Consider the following 17500-nt stretch of genomic DNA (forward strand, 5'->3'; position numbering starts at 1 on the left):
ACAATTTGTACCTTTTATGATTATGAAACAATTCTGATTTCCATGTTACAGAAGTAGGCTTCAATAAATCTTTGTATAAAATGCATATTAAGTCCTCAGAACTATAAAAGACAACAATGCACACAAATTCACTGTGAAAATGTATGTTTAATTCCTTTCTAAAACACACAGAAAAGTGAAACAGCTTCAAATCTCTCCATTTCTCGTTCTCCTAAACACTGAAGAGAACTCGAGACCGTCTCTATCCGTCCGACAAACTCTTCATCGAGTGTTTACTTTTGCAGGGTCTTCATGTCCTGAAGAATCTCACACTGACTTCAAGGAAATGAGCAGAAAGAACTCGAAGAGCACTGGAAACACACTGTCACACACACAACAAATGACGAATTATGAAATGTCCATTTCAATACAATTTACCATTTTAATATACAAAGTATGTGTAGAAAATCAGAAATAATGCATTTATATTTTACAATCATGCATTTGTTGGACACTTGTTAGTCAAAACTATTTGAGCTACAGGAAAGCTTATAAAATGCCCCTTAATACGATATTAAAGGCTCCTACACTCTAAACAAAAATGGTGCTAAATAGCACTAAGATTGGTTCATTGGCTTGTAATCATAGGGGAACCACTTTAAGTGCCATATAGCACCTATATTTAAAGGTGCTATACAGCACCTTTGTCAAATGGTGCTATATAGAACCATAAGAGGTACCACATAGAACCATAAGAGGTGCCATATAGAACCATAAGAGGTGCCATATAGAACCATAAGAGGTTGCCATATAGAACCATAAGAGGTGCCATATAGAACCATAAGAGGTTGCCATATAGAACCATAAGAGGTTGCCATATAGAACCATAAGAGGTTGCCATATAGAACCATAAGAGGTGCCATATAGAACCATAAGAGGTTGCCATATAGAACCATAAGAGGTGCCATATAGAACCATAAGAGGTTGCTATATAGAACCATAAGAGGTTGCCATATAGAACCATAAGAGGTTGCCATATAGAACCATAAGAGGTTGCCATATAGAACCATAAGAGGTTGCCATATAGAACCATAAGAGGTTGCCATATAGAACCATAAGAGGTTGCCATATAGAACCATAAGAGGTTGCCATATAGAACCATAAGAGGTTGCCATATAGAACCATAAGAGGTTGCCATATAGAACCATAAGAGGTTGCCATATAGAACCATAAGAGGTTGCCATATAGAACCATAAGAGGTGCCATATAGAACCATAAGAGGTTGCCATATAGAACCATAAGAGGTTGCCATATAGAACCATAAGAGGTTGCCATATAGAACCTTAAGAGGTTGCCATATAGAACCATAAGAGGTGCCATATATAACCATAAGAGGTGCCATAAAGCATCTTGTTTACAATTACTTCAATAAAAATGGTGCTCGACAGTGGTTATTTGGAACCTCTTTTGGTACTGTATGGCACTTAAGAAGCTTTATAGCACATTTGTCAAATGGTGCTATATAGAACCTTTTTTTCCCCTTTTTTTTTGAGGTAGTAGGGGCCATTATCATGCCAGATACTACAATTGATGAGTCAAAATATGCTTCTAAATTACACTTTTACTTACCAAATCGTGGATTGAAAGATTCAAAATCCTGTACAAAAGCTTACTGAGAAACAAAATGCATTACACTTTTTTAAAACAGTTTAATTCATTTATTTCAGTTGCAAATATAATCAATGCTTTTTAACATTAACAACACTGGCTAACAGAGTTGTATACTCTGAAAAATAAAATAGAAATTGGAACTGGAAGAGGCCCAGAAAGAGAAAAAGAGAGAGACTCCGGTCTATGCACAGATTGAGTTGTACACCCTTTTAATCGTGACAGGAAGTCCGGCTGCATCCTTCATTTTTAAAACAACGCACTCCAAAAAGGTCAGTGTCTTTTTCAGTCCTTTAGGATACTGGATCCCAAAGAGAAAATATACACAAAGGACAAAGCCCAGTGCCATTGAGATGTCCTCACTCTCCTCTGTAATTGACTGGCCATCCAACATGATGACAATGTGGTCGTACTGCATGGGATGACCCTCCCTGCAGCCTTTAAGTACCATTTTAGGTGTTGGGGTGTCAGGAGGGCAGGTCTGAACATGGCCCTGGGGGAGAGGGGATAATAGCATTAACCATATTCTCATACTTATTTGAAAGGCAAACCTTGAAAATAGTTAAATAAAACAATAAGCCCCTTGAAGCCGTGTTCTACTGTGAATTTAGAACAGCTAAGGTTGCTAAGCAACAAAGACAGTGACAAACAGCAGTTGCGCAGTAATATTAAAAGGTACACTGTGTAGGAATTTCTCCCATTTAGCGGTGAAATTGTATTTTGCATTCAAACGAATAGTGCTCTCTAGCTCCTCACTCTGCATTATGAAGTACAGTGCAGTCTTTCTCAAATTTGCCGGGGCAGTGACAGCGCCTCACTGATCTCTCCTCCACTTCTGCTGGTTTCAGTCACGTGACGCTGGCTCTGAACCAAAATGCGCTGTGGTAGGCTAGTGCTTTTTGTCCCTCTGCTATTATAGTTTTTCAAGATGGCGGAACGTCATGGATGCCTCCGTGGACTTGACCGCCCCATGTAAATAAAGATAAGAAATTCTTCGCTTACAAGGATAAGTCAGATCATTGGCAGAGGTAATTTTACACCAATGAGGACATATTTATGAATAAAGACATTAATTTTAGCTAATAAAATACTTAAACTACACAGTGTACCTTAATGTAATGCGGTCACAGGTGTATGTTTGTTGAGTAATTTACAACGGCTTTGAACGCAGCTCAGCTAATTAGAATCAAGGACCTGAACTATCAGTTTTATAATTGATTTTAACTCCTGTTATACAACTGCTCAAATACTTTTGGCCAGAAAATTTTACTTTTGGAAGAGAAAATGTATGTAATTTTCTCTTCACTTTGATAGCATAGTTTGTGTAGACCAGCAAACAAAAACTAATGTTTGCATTGAAGTGATTTGCACAACAAAATGAGCAATAAGTGTACTGTAGTGCTTGGATTAGATTTGCTTCACACACTGTAGTCAACTGTTCATGGCTCACCTCAACTTCAAACAGCAACCCCGGGTCCTCCTTAAACAGTGCAGGCAAGAGCAGAATAGCTGCTTCCAACTGTAGGCCTTTAAACAAAATAACATAATTAGGTTAACATAACATGGTGGATGCTTTTATCTAATAGGTTTTCTTTGTTTTTTAAAAATGCATTACTAAGACAGTAATTAGTACTACCTTTAATTACCCTTAACTAGAAATTAGTCATTACTATTAAGCAAAACAGATACATGCAGGGATGTATGATCTCAGGCAGATAGGGTGTCAGTCAGTGATACACTGAAAATCAGTGCAGATTTAATTACCTTTTTTCAGTCTGCCATCTTCACAGTCGTCAATCACACGCCTGAACTTCTCCCTCAGGGGGCTCCTTGAAACTTGAAGGACTTGAGGTGCCATTACAGAGAGCTGAGAGAGAATTTGTTGGTCCACATCAACATTGGTATGGTCTCTCAGATCCCAAAGGAGCTTATGTTAAGATGAAGGCAAAGTAGAAGAGACATTAAAATATAGTCATAACTCGTTTGTCATAAGTCATAATTAAGGAGGCAATTAAAACACTACTGTACTTACCATTTTGGCCAGTCTGAAACATGGGAACTCAGAGATCGTCTCCTCCATGCTGTGGTTTGACACAAAATTTTTCCGGTAGCATTTTATCAGCGCCATCCTTTCTTTGAGAAGCTCTATGTTTGGTCGAAACTTCTCGGTTTCCTCCTTCATTACTCGCAGATGTTCCCTGATGCTTCGTTCATCTTCTCCTGCATCAACCTATTGGGGTAGTTAAATTGTTACAAACTCTCAATAAACTAAAACATTGGGACCAGTCACTTTTAAACTATGAGGAGAAAAGGCCTAATGGTCATTCGGCATAGACTCATTTATAACTACAAAAAAAACAAGATAGTCTTAGTTGTTATCCCACCATATTTATAGTGACCAATCAACTCGTCGGAACAAGGTTCGATTTAACCAATGTGGCTCACTCTCATGGAAATACTGCAGGTGTTTGAGGTATTTGTTGTAAGAGACTGTTCTTACATGGCAGTTAGGGCACTGGTACATTGATCACAGAATACTTGATGAAGCTCACCCACAAAAGTTTCACAGAATTCCCCCAAGTCAATATCTCTCAACCATTGGCAAACTTGGACAGAAGTCCAACATGTGAAGTCTGTCATAACCTGAAGAAAGAGAGAAAATAACAAAACAAATTACAACACTAGGATGAATGTAAGCCTATAGACCTATATGCAGCAGCCCAGTGACGACAAACATTCATTATTTAATTATTTTGTGCATGTTGACAGTATTTTATGATTTATGAAGTAAAGAGAGATACCCGAAATTCCCTGTGTAAAAACATTCTAGTCTAATATGTCAACAAAATAAAATAATAATTTTCAACCTGGCTTAATGCAGTTTTTCGGTTCTTAAAATAAAATATGCAAATTAGCGGATATTTGATTAGATACAAAATACCATTTGCATATTTGGACATAAAATTTTAGAAAACCTGTAATACAAAATAATATTGTCTTAATGCAAGTAATCAACTAGGAAAGTTTAGTGGTGACATCTAGCTGTTAATCTCATAATACCCTATTTACGTTACCTTAAGTGTACTCCACACTAGCAGGCGAGACACTACATGTGAATGGTAAGACTACACAGTATCCATGGTAACGATGCAGCTAGCTATAAAGCCCGCCACTAGGGGAAAAGCCTTTAGACCATCACTATCAGTGATTTAAAATATATTAAACGGGAGTGTTATAACGTTAACATTATATCTGGAGAAAGTCAAGAAAAGAATGACCCCAGTTAACTTTACACACCTCAGTGTTTGTGAAACAACAGATAAACCTAACCGTTTCTCCTTAATGTTAACTTACACCTCTCTGTGTATTTCTCGAGCTTTGTCGATTAGACCAGGCGTTTCAGTATGTTTGGTTAAAACTTAACTTACGTCAATGGGATGGTTAGCGTTTTATTAGCCAACACGGTTGGTCAGGCTCCACAGCCAGCTAACATTAGCATGACACTAACAGTTAACTAGCATTAACGTCACAAAACACGGTAAAACATTTGCAAAATAAAATGAAAAGTTTCCCATGACAAGTAACTTAACGTTAATAGTATATTTCTGTCGCAGTATGCGCTATGACCATAGGCTATGACACTCACCTCGAAAAATATCTTCTTCTTTCTCTTTTTGAAGTCTGTTCGTCCCGGTTTTGATTGACGTCGAGTGAGTCCAACGACAGTTTTTCTAGAGTTTTCTTTGAGGAATGCGGCGCTCGCGCTCGCGCTCGCTCACGTGCACCTGACCTGCACAGTGCACACCATAGACATCATATGATGTCTATGGTGCACACTACTCGGCGCGTAGGTTTATATGTTTGAATATATATATATATATATATATATATATATATATATATATATATATATATATATATATATATATATACATATTTTACATATTTTGTAGGCTAAGTAGAAATTGAAACACGTTTTTAAACATAACTTCTCTCCTCACTCATTTTAGGCTAATTATTTTACTAGGCCTACCTACACAACAACAAAAAGCAATTAATATATGAATATAGCTTTTTATTGAAGTTTGTGACATAGCCTATGACTTCACTTCTACATAATTCTTTTTTATTTTTTCAAAAAGTCTTGTGTGGGGGCCTTGGAATATAGGCTATGTGCTTGTGTTCAGGAAAATTTACAGTATTTTAATGTCGTTTTTCTAATCCTATCACCAACTAAACTAAGCCACTAAGAGAGAGAGAACCTTTAAAGAATTGTAGGGGCTTAACGAGTTATTTGTATGGCAGTGGTGCCATATAGCACCTTAACCACCCCAGAGAACCGCTGAAGAACCGCTGAAGAACCAAACAGGGCTTAACAGGTTCTTTAAATGGTAGTGGTGCTATATAGCACCATAACCACCGCAAAGAACCCCTGAAGAACCGCTGAAGAACCATTTGTTTTTAGAGTGTAATGTTGTTTTGTTTTCTCATACAACAGGTTCACATTCATCCAAGATCAGAAACACTTTATTCTCCTCATAATCTCCACTGCAGCTTCAGCTCTTTCTCTCAGTGTCTGAAACGCTTCCATAAAGATTCAGTCTCTCTAAGCCCCGCCTCTCTGAGAGCTGCTCTGCTCTGATTGGTCAGAAAGCAAACGCTGCATAACACACTGCATGAAAGGGAATATCTGAAAGCATAATAGGGCACTTTAATACTAATGAATAAAAATGTGTATGGAGAAGACGGACCTGCAGAGGCTGAATATGATCCAGTACGTCCAGCAGGGCCATTGCTGGAACACAAAGAAGGACAAACTGACGCAAGCGCTGGAGTGAGAAACCAGAGCTGAGCCGACGTTCAGGAAAATACTTCAGCCAATCAGAGACATTCAGAGAAACACCTCAGCCAATCATAGACATTCAGAGAAACACCTCAGCCAATCAGAGACATTCAGAGAAACACATCAGCCAATCAGAGACATTCAGAGAAACACATCAGCCAATCAGAGACATTCAGAGAAACACCTCAGCCAATCAGAGACATTCAGAGAAACACCTCAGCCAATCAGAGACATTCAGAGAAACACATCAGCCAATCAGAGACATTCAGAGAAACACATCAGCCAATCAGAGACATTCAGAGAAACACCTCAGCCAATCAGAGACATTCAGAGAAACACCTCAGCCAATCAGAGACATTCAGAGCAGAAATGAATTGTTCAGTAAAGCGTTTGTTGCTCGAGGTGTTGGACTGATGTAAGGATACACAGAAACGCCTGATTACTGTTGAACATGGAGACTCCCGACAGAAATCCAGCCAGCTCAATGAGGAACAGAGCCAGAGTCACCGACAGAGCCACCACCAGCCTGACACACACACACACACACACACACACACACACACGCGAGCAACATCAGAGGTCGACTGAACGCTTACATCCTGCAAAAAACAGCAGCTGTTTGCCATTATATATATATATATATATACTTCTATTTTCTACATTGTGTTGTATTTATATTCCAGTCTTCATTTTTCTATACTTTTCTTGTATCTTATGCTTTTGTTTATGCTATTTTTTTTCCTTTATTCATATGAGCTGACCAATATAAATGCGATTCTGAACTGAACTGCTGTGTTTTACCGTGTATCTTCTGTTCTGAACTGTTCTTCAGTGAAATCCAGTGGCAGACATGACTGGATGTTATTCTCCTGTAAAACACACACACACACACACACACACACACACACACACACACACACACACACACACACACACAGACAGACACTGTCTGAGTTCTGTCATTTAACTCCCTAAGCAGAAGATGTGTGTATGAGTTTTATTGTTTTTGTGTGTGTGTGTGTGTGTGTGTGTGTGTGTGTGTGTGTGTGTGTGTGTGTGTGTGTGTGTGTGTGTGTGTGTGTGTGTGTGTGTGTGTGTGTGTGTGTGTGTGTGTGTGTGTGTGTGTCCTCACGCGAGACCAGAAGATGGTGATGATGATGACCAGGTGTGCGGTGAGAGTGAGGAAGCGCGCAGGAACGAGACTCTTCACCACAGACATCCCGATGCCTTCACATACACACACCTACAGTATGAACAACACAAACACACATACAGATAAACACACATACAGTATGAACAACAACACATCCATAACTCTCACACACAATAACATACAGTCCAGTACACTACTTTCTCCACTAGTCGCCGTCTCGCTCTAAATCTGTTCAAAACCTTATAAATGTGTGTTGCAGTTATTTAAATTACCCTTATACTTTATTAGTGAAGATAAACTTAAGTGAAAAGAGATTTATTTACACTCACATGTTCAGCTACAGACGCGCACGTCCGCGTTACTACAGCAACGGTCTGAACGCCACGCTGAGCTCATATCGCCACCTGCCGGCGAGGAGTAACACACACACACACACACACACACACACACACACACACACTGATGGTGCTGCAACCCTATTGTGTTTGTACTAACTTTCCTCCTTATTTTTCTGCCTTAAAAATGAATGGGCGTCAGAAACCGTGAATCACAGAGACTCCAAAATTTTGCACCAAATACTCAGACACACACACACACACACACACACACACACACACACACACACACTGGCGGTATGATAAACCAATTCACATTTCGGATCATAATTTTTGAATCCTAAGGGAATCAAACCCTTGAACAGTTGTATGTCTGCGATTTCATTTCCGCCTATAAAATGTTCCCGCCATTTTGAATTTCCCCAAAAAACTATTTTCTTGAATTCCCCAAGGCGTTTGGTCTGATGTTCACCAAAGTAACTTAGACACACAGAATCTTGGGACAGCTCTGGAAAAAAGCTACCAAAAGAACTCTGATTCGTCAAAGCATTGCAAAGTTAAGTTAATTAATTGCGTAAGGAATTTTGTATTTTTTACGAGTTGACCTATAGCACAAACACAACAGGAAGTTGTTAGGACACACACCAAGTTTCACACAATTCCACCAATAGGGGGCGTTACAACTAAAACCCCATTATAACTCTGAAACCATAAGATCTGAAGTTGAAAATTGGTGTGCATTTTCTTTGGTGAATTTCCTAACATATCCTCTAATATGACTAGGATCCTTTAAAAAAACATGGCCGCCAGCAGCAAATCAACTTTTGGTGGCGAATGGCCTACCATTACAAAAATAGTTATATTTGTACTTCTCATTCGATTTCCAATAACGTAACATAATTTAAATAGCTTCTTTAAATATTTACACTTTTACAAACTTTTTAATGTTTCTACGTTATCAGAATGGTACGAAACTTGGTGACTTTCGTGGCACTTGCTCCATGAACACAAACAAATCATGACTAAATTATCTTATAAAATAGTTACAGCTGTGATCAAATCTAAAATGACCGCCACAGGAAATATGGAAAATACAGAGCAATATTTTGGGGTACAATGTATAAATCATCCATCATCATGATGTGAGACACCAATGTGTCCCTGAGCAAGACACTTAACCCCAGATGCAGGCGCGCGACCTCTGACATATATAGCAATTGTCAGTCGCTTTGGATAAAAGCGTCAGCTAAATGAATAAATAAAATAATATATATATATATATCCAAATACAAAACCTAATAAAAGTAAGTAATTATGAATTAAATACTCAACGTAAAAGCAACTAGGGAATACACAGCCCCACTGAACTGTATAATATCTATATTTAGGACTATACAGACATTTATAGTTTATATTTTTAACAATATTATTGATCTGTTGCATTGACACCATTATGAGACCTGAGCTGAGCTTGACGATGACATCAGGTTTTCGTTTTATATATATATAAATTAACTAAATTAATAACTTTTTTACAACTTTAGATCACTGAACTTACTTAAGCTGGACTGTGACGCTATTTTCTTCTGGAAACAAACTTTGTTGCATTATTTTCCTGATATCTCTGTAAAGCTGCTTTGAAACACTCTGTACTGTAAAAAGCGCTGTATAAATAAAGGAGACTTAATCTAATCAGTGCAAAAGAAACGTAAGCATTCTCTGTATTCAGAAGCACTTTATTTTACAGTAAAAATCATTTCTAAACAGGTTTGTGACGACGAGTGTGTGTGTGTTTCCAGTCTGTCCTCATGGAAGCGTCAGTCTTTGTTGACGGAGCGCGTGCAGCGCGTGAAGTGTGTGACGCACGCGGGGAGCATGGAGCGCAGCGCGCGTCTGAGGCTCGGCGCGGGGTCGTCGTCGCTCGCCGGCGGTCGGTCGGTGTCGTCGGATCGCACCTCGTCCTCCACAAACTCCACCTCGACGAACTCCAGCAGTCGCAGACGCGTCAAACACCTGCGCGGTCACACACACACACACACACACACACACACACACACACACACACACACACACACACACACACACACACACACACACACACACACACACAAAATGTTGGGTTTTCAAGGACTACAATCAGAGATATCACTTATCAAACAATATCTTAACTACCTTTAAAATTCGAGAAAAGGTAAATAGATCAACAAAAATAAAACGAAATGGTACAAATAAAGTGCAACACAAACAATGACTGGTAACTTTAACCATTGAAAGGATACTATGACAAAGATATCACTTTCCTTATCCTAATTGAAAGCTGTTTCATATACTTGGATATTTATCAGCGATATCACACTCATAGCCGTGCGAAATGCATCTATATCTGCATCAGACGGGCTGCAGTGTTGATTTTGTGTGAAAAGATTGTTTTATCAATAAAAATTAATTCAATAGTTCAAGCACTTTTCAAGTACCTTTTCATATATATATCTGTTTTCAAGGGTTTTCGAAGGACTTAAATTTCAAAATGCCAAATTCAAGCACTTTAAGCACTTATAATGTAATATGTCACAGTTTACTTTATTTTGCTCTCCTCACATAAATGAACTCTAGTGTCCTGCACACACTAGTGAAAAAAATTATCAAACATTATATATGCGACCCCAAGCCAACCAATCACCAGCCTAGATGATGATAATACTGTCTGGCCAATATATAATTGGGTTTACTGTATGCAGGATTGGATTGGATTGTAGTGTGAGAGTGTGTGCGTGTGTGTGAGTGAGTGTGTGTGTGTGTGTGAGTGAGTGAGTGTGTGTTTGTGAGTGAGTGAGTGAGTGTGTGTGTGTGTGTGTGTGTGTGTGAGTGAGTGAGTGAGTGAGTGTGTGTGTGTGTGTGAGTAAGTGAGTGTGTGTGTGAGTGAGTGTGTGTGTGAGTAAGTGAGTGTGTGCGTGTGTGTGTGTGTGTGTGTGTAAGTGAGTGTGTGTGTGACTGCACCTGCAGCTCCTGAGCACCATCATCTGTGTGAGTCTGCATGTGCGCAGCCGCAGCGAGCGCAGATCCTGCAGACGGCCGAGAGACAGCAGACCCGGCCCGACCTCCTTCCCGCCCAGACTGAGTCGCTCGAGGCCCGGCCAGCCCTCGCCCAGGCCCAGCGCCACCATCTGGGTCCGGCTGCCTGTCTCCAGCTCCAGGTGTGTGAGGCGCGCGAGTGTGTGTGAGCCGGGCGGCACGCAGCTCTTCAGACCCGCGACGGTCACGCGGATCAGGTCGCGCAGCTCCAGGCGGGTCAAGCCTCGCCACGCGCTCAGACTGCGCAGGTGCTGATCCGAGAACGACGGCACGCTGTCCAGAACCAGCGTCTCCACGCCGTCGCCCTCGCTGAAGAAGCCGGCCGGGACTTCACAGAAGTGCAGCTCCAGCACCTGCAACACAAGTCTCTCAGCTTATCGCCAAATATCTTCATGGAACATGATCTTTACTTAACATCCTACTGATTTTTGGCATAAAAGCCAAATCGATCATTTTGACCCATATAATGTATTGTTGGCTATTGCCACACATATACCCGTGCGACTCGTGACTAGTTTTGTGATCCAGAGTCACATATCCGAGATCTCTATGCAAAATAACTGGTGTCTGATCCCGTGAATTAAACAACAAAAGGGAAAAGCATGATTTGTAAATCTACAGAATGACAGTGTGTTGAGAGACCTGCAGTGAGAGCGGCAGCAGCCGGACGCTGGGTAACCCGCGCAGATCTGTGTGTATCAGGCAGAGTCTGCGCAGACGAGGACACTTGGAGCGCAGCGCACGCAGCCACGACTCGCTGAGGAACACGCCGGCGCGCGCAGACAGAAGCAGCCCGCGCAGACGCAGGAGACGCAGCCCGTGACCCAGATACTGACGCAGCAGAACCCACAGCACTCGAGACGTCACCTGCAACACACACACACACACACACACACACGTCAGCAGAACCCACAGCACTCGAGACGTCACCTGCAACACACACACACACACACGTCAGCAGAACCCACAGCACTCGAGACGTCACCTGCAACACACACACACACACACGTCAGCAGAACCCACAGCACTCGAGACGTCACCTGCAACACACACACACACACACACACACACACACACACACACACACACACACACACACACACACACACACACACACACACACGTCAGCAGAACCCACAGCACTCGAGACGTCACCTGCAACACACACACACACACACGTCAGCAGAACCCACAGCACTCGAGACGTCACCTGCAACACACACACACACACACACGTCAGCAGAACCAACAGCACTCGAGACGTCACCTGCAACACACACACACACACACACACACACACGTCAGCAGAACCCACAGCACTCGAGACATCACCTCCAACACACACACACACACACGTCAGCAGAACCCACAGCACTCGAGACATCACCTCCAACACACACACACACACACGTCAGCAGAACCCACAGCACTCGAGACGTCACCTGCAACACACACACACACACACACACACACACGTCAGCAGAACCCACAGCACTCGAGACGTCACCTGCAACACACACACACACACACACGTCAGCAGAACCCACAGCACTCGTGACATCACCTGCAACACACACACACACACACGTCAGCAGAACCCACAGCACTCGTGACATCACCTGCAACACACACACACACACACACGTCAGCAGAACCCACAGCACTCGTGACATCACCTGCAACACACACACACACACGTCAGCAGAACCCACAGCACTCGTGACATCACCTGCAACACACACACACACACGTCAGCAGAACCCACAGCACTCGAGACGTCACCTGCAACACACACACACACACACACACACACGTCAGCAGAACCCACAGCACTCGAGACGTCACCTGCAACACACACACACACACACGTCAGCAGAACCCACAGCACTCGAGACGTCACCTGCAACACACACACACACACACACACACACACACGTCAGCAGAACCCACAGCACTCGAGACGTCACCTGCAACACACACACACACACACGTCAGCAGAACCCACAGCACTCGAGACGTCACCTGCAACATACACACACACACACGTCAGCAGAACCCACAGCACTCGAGACGTCACCTGCAACACACACACACACACACACACACACACACGTCAGCAGAACCCACAGCACTCGAGACGTCACCTGCAACACACACACACACGTCAGCAGAACCCACAGCACTCGAGACGTCACCTGCAACACACACACACACACACACACACACACACACACGTCAGCAGAACCCACAGCACTCGTGACATCACCTGCAACACACACACACGTCAGCAGAACCCACAGCACTCGAGACGTCACCTGCAACATACACACACACACAAACACACGTCAGCAGAACCCACAGCACTCGAGACGTCACCTGCAACACACACACACACACACACACACACACACACACGTCAGCAGAACCCACAGCACTCGAGACGTCACCTGCAACACACACACACACACACACACACACACACGTCAGCAGAACCCACAGCACTCGAGACGTCACCTGCAACACACACACACACACACACGTCAGCAGAACCCACAGCACTCGAGACGTCACCTGCAACACACACACACACACACACGTCAGCAGAACCCACAGCACTCGTGACATCACCTGCAACACACACACACGTCAGCAGAACCCACAGCACTCGTGACATCACCTGCAACACACACACACACACACACACGTCAGCAGAACCCACAGCACTCGAGACGTCACCTGCAACACACACACACACACACACACACACACGTCAGCAGAACCCACAGCACTCGAGACGTCACCTGCAACACACACACACACACACACACACACACGTCAGCAGAACCCACAGCACTCGAGACGTCACCTGCAACACACACACACACGTCAGCAGAACCCACAGCACTCGAGACGTCACCTGCAACACACACACACACACACACACACACACACGTCAGCAGAACCCACAGCACTCGTGACATCACCTGCAACACACACACACGTCAGCAGAACCCACAGCACTCGAGACGTCACCTGCAACACACACACACACACACGTCAGCAGAACCCACAGCACTCGTGACATCACCTGCAACACACACACACACACACACACACACGTCAGCAGAACCCACAGCACTCGAGACGTCACCTGCAACACACACACACACACACACACGTCAGCAGAACCCACAGCACTCGTGACATCACCTGCAACACACACACACACACACGTCAGCAGAACCCACAGCACTCGTGACATCACCTGCAACACACACACACACACACACACACACGTCAGCAGAACCCACAGCACTCGAGACGTCACCTGCAACACACACACACACACACGTCAGCAGAACCCACAGCACTCGTGACATCACCTGCAACACACACACACACACGTCAGCAGAACCCACAGCACTCGTGACATCACCTGCAACACACACACACACACACACACGTCAGCAGAACCCACAGCACTCGAGACGTCACCTGCAACACACACACACACACACACACACACGTCAGCAGAACCCACAGCACTCGAGACGTCACCTGCAACACACACACACACACACGTCAGCAGAACCCACAGCACTCGAGACGTCACCTGCAACACACACACACACACACACACGTCAGCAGAACCCACAGCACTCGAGACGTCACCTGCAACACACACACACACACGTCAGCAGAACACACAGCACTCGAGACGTCACCTGCAACACACACACACACACACACACACACACACGTCAGCAGAACCCACAGCACTCGAGACGTCACCTGCAACACACACACACACACACACGTCAGCAGAACCCACAGCACTCGAGACGTCACCTGCAACACACACACACACACACACACACGTCAGCAGAACCCACAGCACTCGAGACGTCACCTGCAACACACACACACACACGTCGGCAGAACCCACTTCACTCGAGACGTCACCTGCAACACACACACACACACACACACACACACACACGTCAGCAGAACCCACAGCACTCGAGACGTCACCTGCAACACACACACACACACGTCGGCAGAACCCACTTCACTCGAGACGTCACCTGCAACACACACACACACACACACACACACACGTCAGCAGAACCCACAGCACTCGAGACGTCACCTGCAACACACACACACACACACACGTCAGCAGAACCCACAGCACTCGAGACGTCACCTGCAACACACACACACACACACACACGTCAGCAGAACCCACAGCACTCGAGACGTCACCTGCAACACACACACACACACGTCAGCAGAACCCACAGCACTCGAGACGTCACCTGCAACACACACACACACACACGTCAGCAGAACCCACAGCACTCGAGACGTCACCTGCAACACACACACACACACACACACGTCAGCAGAACCCACAGCACTCGAGACGTCACCTGCAACACACACACACACACACACACGTCAGCAGAACCCACAGCACTCGAGACGTCACCTGCAACACACACACACACACACACACGTCAGCAGAACCCACAGCACTCGAGACGTCACCTGCAACACACACACACACACACGTCAGCAGAACCCACAGCACTCGAGACGTCACCTGCAACACACACACACACACACGTCAGCAGAACCCACAGCACTCGTAACATCACCTGCAACACACACACACACACACACACACACACACACACACACGTCAGCAGAACCCACAGCACTCGTAACATCACCTGCAACACACACACACACACACACACACACACACACACACACGTCAGCAGAACCCACAGCACTCGAGACGTCACCTGCAACACACACACACACACAAACACACGTCAGCAGAACCCACAGCACTCGAGACGTCACCTGCAACACACACACACACACACGTCAGCAGAACCCACAGCACTCGTGACATCACCTGCAACACACACACACACACGTCAGCAGAACCCACAGCACTCGTGACATCACCTGCAACACACACACACACACACACACACACACACGTCAGCAGAACCCACAGCACTCGAGACGTCACCTGCAACACACACACACACACACACACACGTCAGCAGAACCCACAGCACTCGAGACGTCACCTGCAACACACACACACACACACGCACATACACACACACACACACCGACACACACACACACGCACGCACGCACGCACAGACACGCACGCACGCACACACACACACACACGCGCACACACACACACACACGGGCTGAGTTCTTCACTTCAGTGGTGTAAGTGTGGAGAGTTTCAGGTGAAGTGAATCGCTAGATAAGCTAGTTTTCTCACTCAGTATTTTTGTTAAATCAAGATGCATTTACTAAAGTAATACAAGGCTATACGATATTATGTCTTGTTTTCTGGGGAAACCATCAAAATGATCGGCCAGTGGGGTGAGAAAAATAATCTTGTTTCTGTTTGAATTAACATTATTTCTCTAACCTCATTGGCAGATCATTTTTATTTATTACTCCAGAAAACAAGAGACAATATCTTATGGCATTTTACTCATCTAGTAAATGAGAGAGAGTGTGTGTGACAGAGAGAGAGAGACAGAGAGAGTGTGTGTGTGTGAAGAAGTGTGTGTGACAGAGAGAGAGAGAGACAGAGAGAGTGTGTGTGTGTGAAGAAGTGTGTGTAACAGAGAGAGAGAGAGAGAGAGAGAGAGAGAGAGAGTGTGTGTGTGTGTGTGTGTGACAGAGAGAGAGAGTGTGTGTCTGTGAAAGAGAAAGAGAGTGTTTGTTTGTGTGTGTGTGTGTGTGTGTGTGTCCGTGTGTGTGTGTGTGTGTGAGAGAGAGAGTTAGTTTTGTGTGTGATTCTTATTCATATATTTATGTTAATCCAATTTATTTATTAATTTAAATATTATTGTTTATAAATGTAGTTTTCCTGTAGACTTTTCCCTGGTCCATTTCAGTCTGAAACTCCTGAACTAAAGTACAGTAAAGTACAGTAAAGTACAGTAAAGTACAACACATAAACATAAAGACAATAAAGATGTAGAATCTCTCACTCTCTTCCATGAGGACAGATCGACAGCTCTCCACAGTCTCTGGTCCTTCACCAGCTGTTTCCAGCGCCTACACACTCTACACACACACACACACACACACACACACACACACACACACACACACACACACACATATGAAAACATCACACGCTTTTGTTTTGTTTGTGTTTGATGACTTCCGGTGTCTGTTCGCCGTCTATTATGTGACTGAAACGCCAGATCTCTCACAGTTGTTACAGTGAATCAGCGCTAACTGATGTTTCTACATGATCATCATTACATTATATTAATTCTAGAAAACATTATATGCGATAAAAACAAAACAAAACAGTCACCGACCGAATTGCACTCACGTGTAACTAACACAGTTATTGTATGACATGACGCGATATTGTACCTGGAGTTGCGC

At 44.0% G+C, this 17500-nt stretch overlaps 4 protein-coding genes across 6 annotated transcripts in view; all 4 read right to left on the reverse strand.

The window, feature by feature from the left end:
- Positions 1–17500, reverse strand: part of aurkb (aurora kinase B) — a 145144-nt gene that overhangs the window by 10825 nt on the left and 116819 nt on the right. The gene's annotated exons all lie outside the window — the stretch shown is intronic.
- Positions 128–8990, reverse strand: tmem107 (transmembrane protein 107). The gene is made up of 7 exons (XM_077197602.1): positions 8933–8990; positions 7973–8047; positions 7623–7733; positions 7292–7359; positions 6916–7016; positions 6399–6495; positions 128–361 (listed from the first exon to the last, which is right to left on the reverse strand). Exons 3-7 carry the CDS (start codon positions 7707–7709, stop codon positions 307–309), a joined length of 408 nt encoding a protein of 135 aa, XP_077053717.1. The 5' UTR covers positions 7710–7733; positions 7973–8047; positions 8933–8990; the 3' UTR covers positions 128–306.
- On the reverse strand, positions 1675–5437 carry LOC143706050 (sterile alpha motif domain-containing protein 3-like). Its single transcript, XM_077197601.1, has 6 exons — positions 5294–5437; positions 4200–4290; positions 3680–3877; positions 3412–3574; positions 3098–3174; positions 1675–2140 (listed from the first exon to the last, which is right to left on the reverse strand). The coding sequence occupies exons 3-6, from the start codon at positions 3827–3829 to the stop codon at positions 1832–1834; spliced, it is 699 nt and encodes a 232-aa protein (XP_077053716.1). The 5' UTR covers positions 3830–3877; positions 4200–4290; positions 5294–5437; the 3' UTR covers positions 1675–1831.
- The window catches only part of LOC143706046 (F-box/LRR-repeat protein 12), a 7971-nt gene continuing 164 nt past the window's right edge, over positions 9694–17500 (reverse strand). Inside the window, exons 1-5 of one of the 3 annotated variants that reach the window (XM_077197590.1) lie at positions 17489–17500; positions 17092–17167; positions 11693–11917; positions 10976–11403; positions 9694–9991 (exon numbers count right to left, since the gene is read on the reverse strand). The exon at positions 17489–17500 is cut by the window's right edge and continues 131 nt beyond it. In XM_077197590.1, the coding sequence (XP_077053705.1) occupies positions 9796–9991; positions 10976–11403; positions 11693–11917; positions 17092–17167; positions 17489–17500 (937 nt within the window). In that variant the 3' untranslated portion in view covers positions 9694–9795. Of the gene's footprint in view, positions 9992–10975; positions 11404–11692; positions 11918–17091; positions 17168–17444 lie in introns of all 3 variants that reach the window. The other 2 variants (XM_077197592.1, XM_077197591.1) reach the window with 2 other exon arrangements.

This window comes from Siphateles boraxobius, unplaced genomic scaffold, assembly GCF_051911475.1.
Source record: "Siphateles boraxobius isolate OS27281-9 unplaced genomic scaffold, OSU_SipBor_1 40, whole genome shotgun sequence".
In the NCBI taxonomy this organism is placed as follows: Eukaryota; Metazoa; Chordata; class Actinopteri; order Cypriniformes; family Leuciscidae; genus Siphateles; species Siphateles boraxobius.